The 18723-nt window shown below is 43.9% G+C and overlaps 1 protein-coding gene across 1 annotated transcript in view; it reads left to right on the top strand.

Annotated features, from left to right (window-relative positions):
- Positions 1–18723, top strand: part of stard15 (StAR-related lipid transfer (START) domain containing 15) — a 215066-nt gene that overhangs the window by 132386 nt on the left and 63957 nt on the right. Inside the window, exon 3 of the mRNA XM_063052999.1 lies at positions 13083–13230. Coding sequence (XP_062909069.1) covers positions 13083–13230 — 148 coding nt within the window. The remainder of the gene's footprint in view (positions 1–13082; positions 13231–18723) is intronic.

The following is an 18723-nucleotide window of genomic DNA, read 5'->3' as shown; positions in this document are numbered from 1 at the left end:
GATACAGACAACAATGAGATGACACCTCAGTGTCCCACCACCCCAGTGGTTCCAACCTCTGGGCCGCGGACCAATACACTGCCACGAAGCATGCAGTGGTGCAGCAGTAGCCAGGACACACCCAACACATCTTTAAGAAAAAAAGCTGAAATAAACAAGCTCATTTATGTGCCGGGCGGCACCTAATTAATTAGCTTGTTTATTTCAGCTTTTTTCTTAAAGATGTGCTGGGTGTGTCCCGGCTACCGCTGCACCACTGCATGCTTCGCGGATCGGTATCGGTCGGCAGCCTGGAGGTTGGGGACCATTGCACCACCCCAACCTCCGACGACTCAGCCTAACACACCAACATCAGTGTGCTTGGCACTGTCTTCCCAATTCCGGTAAGTGATAATACATTATTTCTGCTTAATATAGGTTGTATATTTTTGTGTGTTATTTGGTACGATTTGGCAGCTTCATAGCTTAAAGATTACTGGAGAGAGTGTTTCTGCCGAGAGCACTTGCGTGAGATTTTCGCTACGGTAGACAGTGCGGCAACGATTGTAGAAAAGTACTTCTACTTTATATAGGCTGTGCATTTATCATATCATTCCTGCTTTTACTATATGTTACTGTTATTTTATGTCTTATGTGTTATTTGGCATGATTTGGTAGGTTATTTTTTGGGTCTGCGAATGCTCACAAATTTTTCCCATATAAATAAATGGTAATTGCTTCTTCACTTTGCAACATTCCAGCTTACGAACCGTTTCATAGGAATGCTCTACCTTCGGATGGCAGGGGAAACCTGTATAATTAGAGGTTTAAGTCAAATAATGGTGCTTGGGGTGACAGAGGTTTTGACTGCAATAATCTCCTCACATCAGGAAATATAGATGAAATATAGAAGTGGCAACAGGGCATTCTGCCTGTCGTGTCCGCTGTAACTGAGTTTCAAAATCACCATCACTTTCTTCTCCCCGACTGTGGTCTATGTAGAATCCTGAAGGACTCCCCACAATAATGAAAGGCCTGTTGTTGTGCTTCACTGTTCTGTGTTCTTGTACCTAGTTCCATGATATGAACACTTCAAACTTTGTATTGTATAAACAGTACCTAGCAACTAATCCCCATTGCCTTTTTGGGTAGAAAATTCCAAAATTCACCAATTTCTATCTGGTAGAAACAAAATTCTCTGTCCTGAATGGCTGACCCCTTATTTGAGACTGTGACTCTTTGCTCTAGATACTTCAGCCAGAGAAAACAGCATTCATGCTGATTTTCTTTTGCAACATTATATTCCATTTGTCTCTTCTCACCCATTCATTTGGCTTGTCTATATCCCTTTAAAGGCCTTTCCGTATCTTACTCAGATCCACAACTGCAGCCCTGATTTATATCTTTAACAAACTTATGTGAATAGCTGGGCCCATACTAACAATTCCTGCTGCACCTGCAAACGACACATTCATTCCTACATTCTCTGTTCTGTTCATTAACCAGTTCTCAGTCCTTGCCTGTACACAACTCAAAGTCTCCAGAAACACTTAAGGTCATGGATGTTTTCATTCATTGCTAGCTATTGCTTGCTTCCTGTCATAGCTTTTAAAACAGTTTCCCAATCTGCCATTGCCAATTCGGCCCTCGTACCTAGATTCGGTTTGGGTTAAATAAATTTAAGCTGTTTGATAAAATTCTTTCATAAGATCACATTTACCTAAAAGCATCAAGCTCCAGATAACCTTTTCACATCTGCAAGACATATTGAAAATAACATTTTTCCTTAACAGCTTTACAACTGAGCTATCTTTATGCACTCATGAATTTATTCTCTACAGTATTACTACTAATTTGCTTTGCCTAATTTATAATTTAAGTCCCCAATGATTATTGAATTAACCTTGTTACGTGTGCCTGATTTATGCTATGCCCCATATTACCACTGCTCTTTGGGGAATTTTTTTTCACCCATTACTGTTCCTGAGCTTTACTCAAACTGATTCTACTTCTTACCTTTTCAAACTATGACCCATTTGCTCTGCTACACTTATCCAATTCTGTCTTATCAGAATCTCACCTCCTCCTCTTCTATTTTGCCCATCTCTTCAAAAAACTAAGCATTCATTTCTCAGCCTTGGTCGATCTGCACGCAATTCTCTGCAAGAGCTATTAGATCATACCTATTTATGTCAATTTGGTCCATTAAGTCAATAATCTTGCTTTGATTGAGTTCGCATTCAGATAAAAGAGCCTAAAATGTTGTTGCTTTGCCTTTTTCACTATTAAGTTGGAGAAAAATTAGTTAATTTGTATTCTTTGTCTCTTTCTGACAGTTTCTGATTATCATTCCCTTTTGTAATGCTTTGTCCTTTCTTTTGAATTCGTTCAATCTGTTTTCATCACAGCTCTCCCTGCTGCTGCTTATTTTCAGCCTCTTGAACCAGACGGGGTAACATCACTCAGCTTCACTCACCCTATCACAGAGCTGTTGCCACACCTGTGGACCCTTCATCTCATAGCCTCGATATACATTGCTTATTTACTTTTATCATTATTTTTCTTTCTTTCTGTATTTGCACAGTTTGTTGTCTTTTGCACACTGGTTGTTTGTCCGTCCTGTTGGGTGCAGTCTTGATTCAGTTGTGTTTCGTGTATTTACTCTGAATGCCTGCAGGAAAATGAATTTCAGGGTTCTATATGTACTTTGATTAAAATTAGCTTCGAACTTTAAACTTACCTATGGCTCTTCTGTTAGCTCGGATACTGATCTGAGTTCAAGTGAAGCCCATCCCATTTCCCCATGATCAAATCTGTAGTGGGCTTTAATTTTCCATGTGTGCATCAGGGCAAAAGGTTTTGATCTCAGCTGCACACCACAGGTGGTATGCGCAAAGCGAGGGCTGTCACTCAGCAGCTCTCTCTCACACATCCTGCTGCCCACTGCAATTAGATTGGAGCGGGCACTTGCCAACTGGTGTCAGATTCGCCAGTGGTCCAGCTGGGATTGGATCACAGAATACAGTGAAAGGGCAGGGGAAGGCATCATAGAGACACCCAGCACAGACAGGGACTTAGAGTGCACGGCAGTCGTTAATCACCCACTTCAACTAATCCTACAATAATCCTTTTTTTTAATTCCCATATTCCCATCAACTGCACCATCCTTGATTTGGAGCACAGTAGCATAGTGGTTAGCATGTGAATGAGCCTCTGTCCATCAGGGTCAACCATGGATGTTGCATCCTAGCTAGTCTGGGTGATACAATATGTAGCAAGCTCTCCTTCTCCACTCATCTGATGAACTCAAAGGAACGGCAGAGGCTGATACCATTTGGTACCAGCAGCGTCGCAGGAGTTGCCGGTCACAGTTGAGCTCAAAGTAAGACTGTCTCAGGGTCTCCAGCTCCCCTTGGATTTTATTCCCAAAGCCTTTTCCAAGAGTGGGTATCGCCACAAGGCAGCAGAGGTTTGAGATCAGAGTTTTCCCTCTAGGTGAGCTGCCAGCAATGGCCGACAAGCCTCATCTGCTTAAAACGACGGGTTTTGAGGCACCAGTAACCAGCCTTTGCCCCTTCACTGAGAGTAGGAACAGTTCTGCTGGGCTTAGTAGCTAAGCCACACGTGAAGGCCAGGAGCTAGACTTGGTTGTCAGAGGCTATTTGGGGTGCATGCCATTGGGAGCATTTAATGGGTAGTGGGAGCTTGTCCCCATTACCACCCCTGGCTATAACAACCTTAGGATAATGTTATAACAATGCCATTGACCCAGGTTCAATTCCTGCCACTGTCTGGAAGAAGCTTGTACCTTTTCCCCATGACCATGTGGGTTTCCTCCAGGTGCTCCAGTTTCCTCCCACATTCCAACGATGTATGAGTTAATAGGTAAATTGGTCACATGGGTGTAACTGGGCAACACGGCCTTGCTAGGCTGGGAAGGCCTGTTACCGTGTTGTATCTCGAAATAAAATCAGTGATCCATATTTTCAAACTATGGATATGGATCAGAAATATCCATAAACATATCTGGAAATTCAAAGCCAGGCACTTGCATGATCACGTGTGACCTCCTGTGTATTTCATTTAACTTTCTGGACTTTATTTTAGGTTGAAATCACCTTGTTGCTTATTGGTTGTATGGGCCTAGGGGTCAAAGTGTGCTGAAGAGCTACAGATGGATTACTCACATTAAAACGTGACAGACTGAACCACAGGGAAATGTAAAGAGTTGACGCTTGTCTGGCTGTCAACTTCAAAAAAGTGCGTTCTCCATTGGGCAATCTTTATTAAAATGATTTCTCTAACAAGCTGTGTTCAAGTATAAGGTCAAGTTTATCGTCATGCCACCATACACTTGTAAATACCTAGAGAACCATCATTCCTCTGGGGCAAAGGCGCAAAACACAGTACATACAGTCACATAAGAAGACCATGAGTTAAAGGAGCAGGATTAAGCCATTTGGCCCATCAACTCTGCTCCGCCATTCCATCATGGCTGATCCTTTTCCCTCTCAGCCCCATTCTCCTGCCTTCTCCCCGTTTTCCTTCACGTCCTGACTAATGAAGAATCTGTCAACCTCTGCCTTAGATATACCCAATGACTTGGCTTCTACAGATGCCTGCAGCAACAAATTCTACAGATTCTACACTCTCTGGCTAAAGACATTCCTCCTCATCTCCATTCTGAATAGACGGTGAAAAAGGCAAATGGTATGCTAGCATTTATCGCAAGAGGATTCGAGTACGGGAGCAGGGAGGTTCTACTGCAGTTCTACAAGGCCTTGGTGAGACCACACCTGGAGTATTGTGTGCAGTTTTGGTCCCCTAATCTGAGGAAAGACATTCTTGCCATAGAGGGAGTGCAAAGAAGGTTCACCAAATTGATTCCTGGGATAGCAGGACTTTCATATGATGAAAGACTGGATCGACTAGGCTTGTACTCTCTGGAATTTAGAAGATTGAGGGGGGAACTTATTGAAATGTATAAAATTCTAAAGGGATTGGACAGGCTAGATGTAGGAAGATTGTTCCCGATGTTGGGGAAGTCCAGAACGAGGGGTCACAGTTTTGAGGATAAAGGGGAAGCCATTTAGGACCGAGATAAGGAAAAACTTCTTCACACAGAGAGTGGTGAATCTGTGGAATTCTCTGCCACAGGAAACAGTTGAGGCCAGTTCATTGGCTATATTTAAGAGGGAGTTAGATATGGCCCTTGTGGCTAAAGGGATCAGGAGGTATGGAGAGAAAGCAGGTACAGGGTTCTGAGTTATGGAGAGAAAGCAGGTACAGGGTTCAGCCATAATCATACTGAATGGCGGTGCAGGCTCGAAGGGCCGAATGGCCTACTCCTACACCTATTTTCTATGTTTCTATGTTTCTATTCTGAGGTTGTGTCCTCTGGTCTTAGACTCCCCCACCATAGGACACATCCACTTTGTTGAGGCCTTTCACCATTCGATAGGTTTCAGTGAGATCCCGCTCAGTCTTCTGAAATTCAGTGAGTACAGGCCCAGAGTCATTAACGCTCCTCATATGATAAGCCTTTCAACTCTGGAATCGTTTTCGTGAGCCTCCTTTGAACCCACTTCAACGTCAGCACATCCTTTCTTCGATAAGGGGCCAAAAGCCACTTTCAATACTCAAAGTGAGGCCTCACCAGTGACTTATAAAGCCTCAGCATTACCTCCTTGTTTTTATATTCTAGACCTCTGGAAATGAATGCTAACCTTGCGTTTACCATCCTTATCACTGCCTCAATCTGCATATTAACCTTTAAAAAACCTTGCACAAGGACTAAGTCCCTTTGCATCTTGGATTTCTGAATTTCCTGTCCATTTAGAAAATAGTCTACGCTTTTATTTCTTCCACCAGAGTGCATGACCATATGACCATACACTTCCCGACACTCTATTGTCAATGGCCTTACAATCCAGCACACAGAGTCACAAAATAATATTAGCACATGTCCTTGGATGTCGTGGGCTGAAGTTTGATGGTGCATGGGATGTTGTCCAGGAGTCATGTTTCTGTAAGAACAGGCATGCAACAGGCCCTCACCTCACACTGGGTCAATTGCAGATGAAGGTGATCCAGTCTGGGAGAGCCGGACTGCTGGGATTAGTCTTTAACCAAACCTGGATTCCAGTTCATTTGCCATCCTTCTGCTTTCCTTCACAGTACTTTCAGTGCTTCCTCCCCGAGTCGCCGTGACAGGTGTATGAGGGACCTGAGGCTACACAGCTCCTCTGCTGTCGGTCTCACTAATGAACTGGACTTACAGTATTTTGTAATCATAAGAAAAACATATAAGACAAACACTTGCACCATTTGTTGGACCCGGGGAGGTTGCTGTGACTATGTGCACCTCCATCTTACTGGAAGACCCGCTGAATTTTCATCTTTGACTAGCAACCAGAAATACAAGGGCAAGCAGTGATGGTTGAAATTAAAAGGATTATAATCAGTTAGTTTTCCTCATTCACTTTGAACAGTAAACCAAGTGACATGACAGTACAACGCATAACACTTTAAAAATTAGCGTTTGAATTTCACTGAAAGGAGCACCACAGGTGGTGTGAGCTGTGAGATCTCTGAGCGGCCAGCTGCAGCTAGTTTTGTTAGTGAATCAGAGCTAAGCTGCCTGGTTTTGTCCATCCACCCACTGTGCACTTTGACAGCTCCCAAAAGGGTGATGTGCTCCCTATAATCTAATCAGCGAGGAGTTAATTACTGCTGTCACTGCCATCGCTCTACAAAAAAAAAATAAAGCTGCCTAGGTTTCCACCAGGTTTACTAAAGGGTAGCTCCCACCTCCCCTCCTCCTCACTTGTCATCCTGCACTCGTTCTTAAACCCAGCGAAGTGCCAACTGGCACGTGGTAAACAGATTGATTTCCAGCCAGGATCCTGTCCAGTGATGTTCGGGCTACGCTCATGCACACTGCTAGAAGCCAAACTCCCTGTACATGATAACATTTTTAAATCAATAGTCAATCAAATCATACAGCACAGAATGACTATAGGACCAAAAGACCAAATGATACAGAAGCAGAGTTAGGCCATTTGGCCCATCGAGTCTGCTCTGCCATTTCATCATGGCTGATCCATTTCCTTCCATAATGCCTTGTCCATCTCTGACAGCTTTTCACTGGCCTCCATCGTTTTTAAGTGTCCCTATCATTCAGAAGCAATTTAAAGATTTCCAAGTTTTATTTTAATTCCTAATTTTAATCAAAACCTATATTAAAAGAATCAAAATATCGCAATAAATTAAAAAAATAAACCAGTTCACCTCACTTAAAACAGTTTCAGAGACATCATTTAAATGCTATTCAATCTGGCCAAAGTGCATCCTGATCGTCTGTTCAGCACATCAGTTTTTCATTCCCTTAGAGAGTAATAGAATTATACCGTGCCCAAAGCCCACCTCATCCATGCCAACTAATATGTCTATCCAAGCCTGTCACATCTGTCTGCTACTGGCCCATATCCCTCTGCATCTCTCCTTACAATACACCTGCTAAGATAATTGTAATTGTATCTACCTTGACAACTTCCAGTGACAACTCATTCCACATACCCACCACCATTTGGGTGACACCCTTTGGTCTCTCTTAAACTTTTCCCCTCGCACCTTATATATATTCCCTTAAATAGACTCCCCTAACCTGCAGAAAAATATGTGATCAGCCCCCTTACTTATGAGGTTTTTCATTGGTCAGCGTCGACCATGGATATTGATGTCCATGTGATACACAAGCCAGGGCAGTACAATATGGAGAGCAAGCTGGTTCCCCCTCTCCATGCAGCTGATGAATCCAAAGGAAAACCAGAGACCGATACAGTTTGGCACCAGTGGTGTCACGGGACTTGTCAGTCAATATTGGACTCAATGTATGACTGTCAATGTATGTATGCCCCTCCAGATTTTTCCTCCCCATGCCTTCCACATGAGTGGATATAGCTACAAGGCAGTGGAGGTTTGAGATCAGAGATTTCCTTCCAAACTTCCTACCAACGATGGCTGACAAGTCCCATCTGCCTAAAGTGAATGGTTTTAAGGCAGCAGTAATCCACCTTTGACCCTTCTCCTATCTGTAGAAACAGTTCTGCCCAGCTTAGTAGCTAAGCCACACATGAAGGCCCGGAGTTGGATTTAGTTTTCGGAGGCTGTTTGAGACGCACACCATTGGGAGCATTTAATAGGTCATGGGAGGTTATCCCCATAACCGCTCCTGGCTATAACAACCTTAAGGACCCCCCTCCCTTTATCTGAACTTATCATGATTTTATATGCTTCTATAAGGCTAACTCTCCTTCTCCTATGCTCCACTTACTGATGAATTTAGTAGTGGAGCATCTCATTTCAAACTTAAGATTTTCAAAGTCAAGGTCTTTGAAGGTTACAAGGAAATGTTGGTGGTTTCTCATGGACATACAGCAAGAAGCAAACTTCATTCGTACATTTATTATCAAAATACATATATATTACTAAATACTAACTTGAGATTCATTTTCTTGCAGGTATTTATAGAATAAAATCAATATTTTTTTCAAAAACTGGTTATGACTCACAAGCACCAATGTGCAGAAACAGACAAACTATTCAAATAAAACGGATACAGAAAACATAAGTCCATGAGGTTCGTGAAAGTTGAGTCCAGTCCACCTTCTCACCAGGAAGATCATACAGCACAGGAGATGTAAGGCCTAGGCCTTTTAACGTTTTTGAAAGATTCAGCCGATTCTTTCCTGTTTAAGTAGGGATTTCCAGGACAGTAACTTAAATAAGCATGCATTACAGCAGAAGTGTGCATCTCTGAATACACAACACGTTGAACATTGAAGAAGATGGGTAGAAAATCATGAACATACACTCGGTATATAGGTACAGGTGGTACCGCATAAAGTGGCCACTGAGCGTAATTCTGGAAATCTCACCTTTGCAGTGGAATAGTAACCCTGGCAGGTCCCCTTCTCTCCATGGCTCTAAAGACATGGGTTTAACTCTCACCTCTGTTGTCATATGTGTGGAATTTGCATAATCTCCATGTGAACATATGGCTTTCTTCAAGTTCAAGTTTAATTGTCATTCAACCGTACATGAATACAGCCAAATAAAACACCTCTACTCCAGTGCCATGGTGCAAAACACAGTACAAACAGTTACACACAGCACAAGGCACATATAGTATACATGAGACAGCAAACACATATAAGATTTCATTAACATACAGTCACAAAAATACATATATATAGTCCAAGAACCCAAGTCATGTATGTTGTAGAAACCTGCAGTCGATCACAGTACAGCTTGTCCTCTACCAAGCAATGAGCTCCTTCCAGATCCCAAAAATTTGGGGGTCAGGATGTAAATTGCTCCTGCTGTGTTGGTGAATAGCAGAAGCTCAGGTCAAGCCAGATTTATTGTGATGTCCACAAATACAGTAACTGGTACCGTGAAAAGTTTGCTTGCATCAGCATCTCAAGCATATCGATTCAGACAACAACATACTGAACATAGATTATACATGACAGTGGAAAAAAAAGGCAAAACGAGATATTGGTGACAAAAAAAAGTCAGTGGTAGTGCAAGAGGTGGTGTGTAGTGTTCCGTTATGTATCTAGGGATACATCATGGTAATTGGCCATTTCAGCCCAGCTCAATTACTCCCATGTGACCAATTACCCAACGAACTCGTACATCTTTGGAATATGGGAGGAAGCCAGAGCACCTGAAGGAAACCCACGCGGTCACTGGGAAAACGTAGAAACTCCCTACAAACAATGGTGGAGTTGAACCCGGTCGCTGGTACGATAATAGCAATACCCTAACCGCTAAGCTACCGTGGCATACCAAATATGTATGCTATACCCGACTGCACTGCACATTGCCGAGTTAGGGTTAGAAATAGGGAATCTAAGGTGATGGGAATGTGGAAAGAAAAATAATGCAATTGTGTAGGATTAATTCAAGTGGGTAATTGATAGCTGCCGTGCCTGTCTGTACTGTGTGCCTCCATGACTTCTTTCCCCTGCCGTTTCACTGTATTTTGTGATGCCGTCCCAGCTGGACCACTGGTGAACCTGACAGCAGTTGACAAGTGCCTGCTCCAATCTAATTGCAGTGGGCAGCAGGATGCGAGGATGTGTGAGACGGCTGTGATAGCTCTCTCTTTGCTTATACCACCTGTGGTGGTGCAGCTGAGATCAAGCCCAAGCGGACTAGTTAGAGCACATCTTAGTCCCATCACCACATGTTGCCATGATGATTATTTATTGAAGAAGACCCTTGCAGTTATTTGCACTTTACCCAACACTGATCAGGGTAATATTCCCACTGAGCAAACTTCAATTACTTTATTAACTATTAACTATATTTCATGATGGAAGTCTCATCTCAGTTCCAGAGATTAGGTGCTTTCTGTATGTAACATTAGAGAAACCAATTAAGTTATATTGCTCAGCTGTGCATGAAATCAGACCAAAGTTATATTGTTAATAGCAAGAACATATCAATAACTCACACCTTCCATGGACTGAACTTGCTAACTCAAACCTTTTTTTTAATAGGACAGTAAGATTTTTATTTGGAGCAGTTGTGTCTTATTTTTGAGTTTAAAAAGAATTACAGGCACTTTCTTTTTCACTATTTAAATAACTTGTAGTTTTTGAAATTAGTTTAAGACAAGCCAATATATTTGTTGATGAATCCTCTGCTGATAAAAAGGCTACTGAACAGTCAGATATCTTTAATTAGCTCCAGTAAGAAAGGCAAACCAGTTAACAAGCAGCTGGTGAGTTTTTTTTTCCGCGAAGGTTGCAACATTTTTCCTGGCTTATGATTTTCAACCTCAGAAACAAGTTAAGGTTAATCAGGAATGTCCTTGCGCAGGATTCCCTAAAGGTTAATTTGCAGATCGAGTGTGTAGTGAGGAAGGCAAATGCAACGTTAGCATTCATTTTGAAGGAATAGAATACAAAAACTAGTATGTAATGTTGAGGCTTTATAAGGCACTAGTGAGGTCTCACTCAGAGTATTATGAGCAACTTTTGGCCTCTTATCTAAGAAAGGATGTGATGGCATTGGAGAAATTTCAAAGGAGGTTCACAAAAATGATTCCGGGATTGAAAGGCTTCTGATTTGCGGAGCATTCGATGGTTCTGGGCCCGTATTCACTGGAATTCAGAAGAATGAGGGGGGTTCTCATTGAAACCTACTGAATGTTGAAAGGCCTAGATAGAGTGGATGTTTCCTATAGTGGGGGAATCTAGAATCATAGGACACATCCTCAGAATAGCAGGATGTCCATTTAAAACAGAGATAAGGAGGAATTTCTTTAGCTAGAGAGTGATGAATCTGTGGAATGTGTTGCCACAGGCGGCTGTGGAAGCTAAGTCATTGGGTATATTTAAGGCAGAGGTTGATAGGTTCATTTTAGTCAGGGCATGAAGGGATACAGGGTGAAGGCAGGCTGAGAGGGAAATGGATCAGCCATGATGAAATATGGAACAGACTGGTTGGGCAAATGGCCTAATTGTACTCCTATATCTTATAGTCTAATGATGTCATGTCATGTGACAATGGGCAAGACAATTATTATAGGAGATATTAAAACTTCAACAGTCTCCCATTATGTTTATGTCTTGAGCACCCATGTCTTGTGGTGGCATAAAGGTGAAAGAGGTTTAGGCAGAATGATGCCATTATGATACTGTGCTGATCAAACATACTGGCATAAAATTGGTGTTATGATTTAGTTTTAGCTCTAGCTTAATAGTTGGTTGTGTTGGCACATGTTTAAGTGGTTAAGGCATTCATCTAGTGATCTGAAGGTTGCTAGTTCAAGCCTTGGCTAAGGCAGCATGCTGTGTCCTTGAGCAAGGCACTTAACCACACATTGCTCTGCGACAACACAGGTGCCAAGCTGTATGGGTCCTAATGCCCTTCCCTTGGACAACATCGATGGCATGGAGAGAGGAGACTTGCAGCATGGGCAACTGCTGGTCTTCCATACAACCCTGCCCAGGCCTGCGCCCTGGAAACCTTCCAAGGCGCAAATCCATGGTCTCATGAGACTAAATAATAGTTGGAAGCTCACCTAGAAATTGGATGGTTATGGCATTTAAGTTTTACTGCATAGACATGAGTTCAAAAATAAACTTTAAAGATTAGTTTTACCTGACACATGTACATCCAACCCAGTGAAATGTGTCATTTCATGTGGTAGCACAAAGCTTTACTGTACAGGTGACCCGGGTTCAACTCCTGCAGTTGCTTGTATGTTCTCCGTGTGACCCTGTGGGTTTCCTCTGGGTGTTCCAGTTTCCTCCCTCAGTCCATAGATGTACCGGCTAATTGGACTTTGTAAATTGTCCTGTAATTAGGCTAAAGTTAAACTGAGGGGGTTGCTGGGCAGTGTGGCTCAAATGGCCTATTCCATTCTGTATCTCAATAAATAAATAAATAAATAAATTTGTGTCAACAGTCTGAGGTTTGTACTGGAAACAGCCTGCAGGTGTCAAACCATGCTTCGGGCACCAGCATAGTATGTCCATAACTTACTAACCCTAACTCGTATGTCTTTGGAAAATGGGAAGAGAACAGAACACCAAGGGGAAACTCGTGATCATGAGGAGAACATACAATCTCCTTTCAGACACCAGCGGGAATTGAGTACCCATTGCAATGATCACTGGCACTGCAAAGCATTGCTCACACCACTATGTTACCATACCATCCCCAATGCAGTGCAGAAGAAATTCCACATTTGTTGAGATACTACCCTTAAACTAAACCATAATCCCAGCTGCTCATTGGACTAGCTTTAGGAGAGGAGTGGAAAGATATTGAGCAACTTGACCAAGATTACAATCTCAGACATCACTCCAAAGTGTTTATCTGGCTGTTATCATGTTGCACTTTGTTGGAGCTTCCATGTTTTCTGCATGACAATAATGGCTTTACCTTGTCTGATGCAAAATGCCTTGAAGAAGAATGCAATGAAATTTGAGTCTGCCAAATCTTTGTGATTTACCTGGTTCTGTGTTAATTTTAGAAACTTGCCAAACATATTGCTCATCTGTCAATATTTCTTGTTCCAGATGAGAATTAACTGCAAGGATGTTCCAGCAGAGACTCTTTACGATGTTCTTCATGACACACACTACAGGAAGAAATGGGACACGAACATGATTGAGACTTACGATATTGGCCGACTAACGGTGAATGCAGATGTTGGGTATTATTCCTGTGAGTAACTAATAAAACTGCATACAAGACATACTGCAGATGCCGGAAATTTTGAACAGTGCACACTCAAAATGCTGAAGGAACTCAGCAGGTCAGGCAGCATCTATGAAGAAAAATGAACAGTTGATATTTTGGGCCCTGATGAAGGATCTTGGCCCAAAACATCAACTGTTCATTTACCTCCATAGATGCTGCCTGACCTGCTGAGTTCCTCCAACATTTTGTGGATGTTACAGAAAGACCAGATTTTTTTTAAACATGTGACATAATTATTTGGAGGGTGAACTGGCTTGGCGGAGCATCTCAGTGCAAAAAGCCACCTAATTAAAAATGGTGTGCAAATGTATGGTCATGTAATCTGAAAATAAATATACAAGAATACAAGAAAATACAAACAGGAGTAGACCACCAGGCCCTTGAAGCCTGCCCTGCCATTCAGTAAAAGTTCAAAGTTCAAAGTAATTTTATTTCCAAACTCCATATATGTTGCCATATCCTGCCTTGAGATGCAGTTAAATAGAAAAAAGAAATACAGTAGAATTTACATAACAGACACCATCATTAATATATGCTGTGTCGTATGATGTAGGTGACCATGGTCTTGACCATGATTGTCCTTGGCAAATATTTCTATAGAAGTGGCTTGCCATTGCCTTTTCTGGGCAGTGTCTTTACAAGACGGGTGATCCCAGAGACTATCTGCCTCTCGTCAGTGGTCACATAACCAGGACTTGTGATATGTACCAGCTGCTCATGTGACCATCCACCACCTGCTCCCGTGGCTTCACATGACCCTGATCAGGGGGCTAAGCAGGTGCTACACCTTGTCGAAGGGTAACCTGCTAGCTAGCGAAGGGAAGGAGTGCCTTACAACTCTTTGATAGAGATGTATCTCCTTCCCACCATCCTAACAACAGTCATACTATACATAAACAGACAAAGACTGACAAACAACCAATGTGCAAAAGACAAACTGCAAATAAAAAGAATAGTTGTCATCAGTTCAGTTGAAAACAGTCCTTGAAAGAATCTGTTCAGAGTAGTGGTGATTGAAATTATTCACAGCGGTTCAAGAGGCTGATGGTTATAAGATAATAACTGTTCCAGAACTTGGTGATGTGGCAAGAGGGCACTGCCTGGATAGTGGAGGTCTTTGGTGATGGATGCTGTGTTCTTGTGGCTGTGGTCTGTGTAAATGCATTCAATGATGGGGAGGGCCTTTCCCTGTGATGACTGCCTCAGAACCCTTTGAGTGCCAGTGTGCCTTAGCCCTGAATTTCTCAGTCACTCAAATATGTGTCCATCTCCATGTTAAGTATATCTAATGATGGTCAAGCTCACATTTGTCATCTCACTGTACATAGATACAACCAAATCAAACAACATTCCTCCAGGCAATGTGCACCCTCAAAACTTGTATCACACATAGCACATAAACTAAAATATTATTCTATAAATAGGTTAATAAAAATATATACTTCAAAATGCATGTACTAAAGTGCAGCACAGGTAAACAATTAAACAATAAGCAGTACTGTAAACAGCTCACTGTCCTAGTGATGACACCTTGGTGGCAGGGTAATCATTAGTCTCACAGCCTGGGGGAGGCAGTTGTTACCCAGAGTGTCAGTCTCAGTCCTGATGCTCCTGTACCTCCTTCCTGATGTTGGTGGGTCAAAGGGCTTGTGGGATGGGAGGTAGGGGTCCTCAATAATGCTCTGGGCCCTTTGTCTGCAAGTCTCCCAGTAAATGATTCAAACAGGGGGGAGGGGGGAGACCCTGATGATCCTCTTGATGAATCCTCCTGACTTCTGAAGGGTCATGTGGCCTGATGCCCTGCGGCTCCCAATGATGCAGCCAGACAGGACACTTTCGATGGTGCTCCTGTAGAGAATTGTTCGAATGGGAGCAGGGAGCCTTCTGAAAGTCTCCTCTGAAAGTGTAGACGCTGCTGTGGCTTCTTGACTAGTGAGGAGATGCTGTGGGTCGAGGTTAGATTGTCTATTGTGTGCACACTGAGGAATTTTTATCTTCAGTCTCTCCATGGCAGAGCTGTTGATGTGCAATGGAGAGTGGTCAGCCTGTGGCTTCCTGAAATCCATAATCATCTCTTTTGTCTTGTCCACGCTGAGACTCAGATTAATGTTCTTGCACCATTTGACAAGCCTCTCTACCCCCTCTCTGTGTGCTGACTCATCATTGGCGGTGATGAGGCCAACTACTGTTGTATCGTTAGCGAACTTGATTTTGCGGGTTTGAGCTGAATCTGGCAGTGCAATCGTGAGTCAGCAGTGGACTGAGCCCACAGCTCTGGTGTGGTACAGTGTGATGGCACCAGTGCTCAGCATGATGGAGTGCGAGATGTTGCTGACAACTCAGGATGGCTGGGGTCTTTTGATAAGAAGTCCGGGATAAGTTACAGAGAGGGATGTTGAATCTCAGTGAGGACGGTTTACTTACCAGCCTCTGAGGGAAGATCGTGTTAAACACCGATGAAGAATGTCCTGGCTTGTAAGGCATCATTTTCTTGGTGGGACAGGACAGAGTAGAGAGTCAAGGCTATGGCATCATCAGTGGACCGATTTGAGCAGTAGGCGAACTGGAAAAGTTCCAGTGTAGCTGGAAGATGGGATTTCACACTATCCATTACCAGCAGCTCAAAGCACTTCATGTCAGTGTCACCAGGTGGTAATCATTTAGGCCAGTTACCGTTGCTGTCTTGGGCATCAGAATGATGGTGGCTGCCTTGAAGTCTGCAGGGGCAATGGACTGTTTCAAAGTGATATTAAAGACATCTGTTAAGACCTCTTTTAGCTGGGCCTCATAGTCCCTCAACACCTGACCAGGTGTGTTGTCTGGCCCTGCAGTGTCGTATGGTTTTACCCTGGCTAGGATCCTCCACACCTTGGGTATGGCCAGACAGGGTGCCTATTCCTCAGGAAAATAGGGGGCTTCCCTTGATGGTATATCATTCAATTGGTCAGAGAAACCATTCAGTTTATCAGGAAGAGAGGTGTCGCTGTCATTAATGCATAGGGTCGATTTGTAATCGTTTATGGATTGCATACCTTGACCACATGCACCGTGTGTCCACGGTGTCAGAAAGGTGTCTGAGAACCTTAGGTGCATACTCACGCTTTGCCTTCCTGATGCCATGGGAGAGCACGGATCTTACTGACCATGGAGTCGGCCTGTTCCCCAATCTGAAGGCAGCGTCCCAATCCCTCAGTAGTGCACAAATCGCTGCAGTCAACCACGATTCCTGGTTTGTCCTGGCAGTGTCGTGTTTAATCATGGTAATGCCCTCAATGCACTTTCCTATGTAGCCTGTCACCGATTTCGCATATTCATCAATGTTGATGTAATGATTACAGCTAGCCGACTCCTGAGTATGCTCCATTCCGTGCTTTCAAAGCATCCTTGCAGCACCCAGGTAGCACCTTCGGGCTAGTTCCTGATCTCCCTGTGAACTGGTTTGACTTGTTGGTATCAGTGCAGGGATTAGTAAAATGGATATGTGGTCTGACTATCCAAGTTGAGGGCAGGGGATAGCTTAAAAGGTTCCACGAACTTTGGTATCAATCAGGTCTATTATATTTCTCCCCAAATGATCAGGCCTTCACCATTCTGAAGGGCAGAGAATTCTAGAAATTTGCCACCCTGTGAGAGAAGATACTTCAATACAGTTTAGTTTAAAATTACCGACCCCTTCCTCTGTATCCCCATGTTTGAGATTCCCCAACTGGAAAGATGAAATTGCATCAGAAAACTCAAGTTACTCAGCAGGTCAGGCAATGTGTGGAGAGAAAACAAAGTTAATATTTCAGGTCAATGACCCGTCATCAGATTTTTCTTCCAAAAACAGTCTGAGAACTGTTTGTGGCCTCTTCATTATGGCTTGTAGAGGAGAGTGAGGAGATAATCGATCAGAGTTACAGGGAAGGGGTCATCTCTAAGTTTCAGGAGGCGGGTAGCTGGGTGACTGTCAGGAGAAGGAATGGGATAGTGAGTAGGCAGATAGCGCAGAGTGCCCCTGTGGCCATTCCACTCAATAATAAGTACACTGATTTGGATACCCGGATCAAAACCCGGACTCCAGCAAAGACCATGGACACATTCGAAGTGATTACGCAACCACCAACTGCAACTCCAGCCTTGAACACCAGGCCGGGTCTTTATATGCTGCTGTTGTGACTCCCGTCTCCCCTTCCCCCACCACCACTCCGCAGCCCCGTCTTCCTCAGATCCCACCGTCAGCTCCTGGGCCCTCAGAGGCTCCATCTTTCTCTCACCCCAACCCTCCCCTCTCCACTGACACCCCCAGCCTCCCCCCTCCCCCCTCTGATCCCAGCTCTCATCCGTGCCGGGTCTTTACCATCCCCTCCGACCTTCAACTGTCGGAGGCAGAACGCTCTGTTCTCAGTAAGGGCCTCACGTTTGTCCCCCTTCGCCCACACCTCAGCGAGTTCCGTGTTCGCCACGATGCGGAACTTTTCTTCCGCCGTCTCCGTCTCCGAGCCTACTTCTTCGGCAAGGACTCTTCCACCCCCACCGATGACCCCTTCTCTCGTCTTCAACCCTCCTCCTCTTCATGGACACCCCGCTCTGGTCTTCTGCCTGCTCTGGATCTCTTTATTGCCAACTGCCGACGGGACATCAACCGTCTCGACTTCACCGCACCTTGTCCCCATTCCAACCTCACTCCTTCGGAACGCTCTGCTCTCTACTCCCTCTGCACTAATCCTAACATTATTATTAAACCCGCTGATAAAGGGGGTGCTGTTGTAGTCTGGCGTACTGACCTCTACCTTGCCGAGGCACAGCGACAACTCGCGGATACCTCCTCTTATTTACCCCTCGATCGTGACCCCACTAAGGAGCACCAGGCCATTGTCTCCCACACCATCAACGACTTTATCCGCTCAGGGGATCTCCCATCCACTGCTACCAACCTTATAGTTCCCACACCCCGCACTTCCCGTTTCTACCTCCTACCCAAGATCCACAAACCTGCCTGTCCTGGCCGACCTATTGTCTCAGCTTGCTCCTGCCCCACCGAACTCGTTTCTGCATACCTCGACACTGTTTTATCACCCCTTGTTCAATCCCTTCCGACCTATGTTCGTGACACTTCTCACGCTCTTAAACTTTTCGATGATTTTAAGTTCCCTGGCCCCCACCGCTTTATTTTCACCATGGATGTCCAGTCCTTATATACTTCCATCCCCCATCAGGAAGGTCTCAAAGCTCTACGCTTCTTTTTGGATTCCAGACCTAAGCAGTTCCCCTCTACCACCACTCTGCTCCGTCTAGCGGAATTAGTCCTTACTCTTAATAATTTCTCCTTTGGCTCCTCCCAATTCCTCCAAACTAAAGGTGTAGCTATGGGCACCCATACGGGTCCTAGCTATGCCTGCCTTTTTGTTGGGTTTGTGGAACAATCTATGTTCCGTGCCTATTCTGGTATCTGTCCCCCACTTTTCCTTCGCTACA

Source organism: Mobula hypostoma, chromosome 7 (assembly GCF_963921235.1).
Source record: "Mobula hypostoma chromosome 7, sMobHyp1.1, whole genome shotgun sequence".
Classification (NCBI taxonomy): Eukaryota; Metazoa; Chordata; class Chondrichthyes; order Myliobatiformes; family Myliobatidae; genus Mobula; species Mobula hypostoma.
The sequence above is the reverse complement of the archived record's forward strand: the minus strand, read 5'-3'. Positions and strand labels throughout refer to the sequence as shown.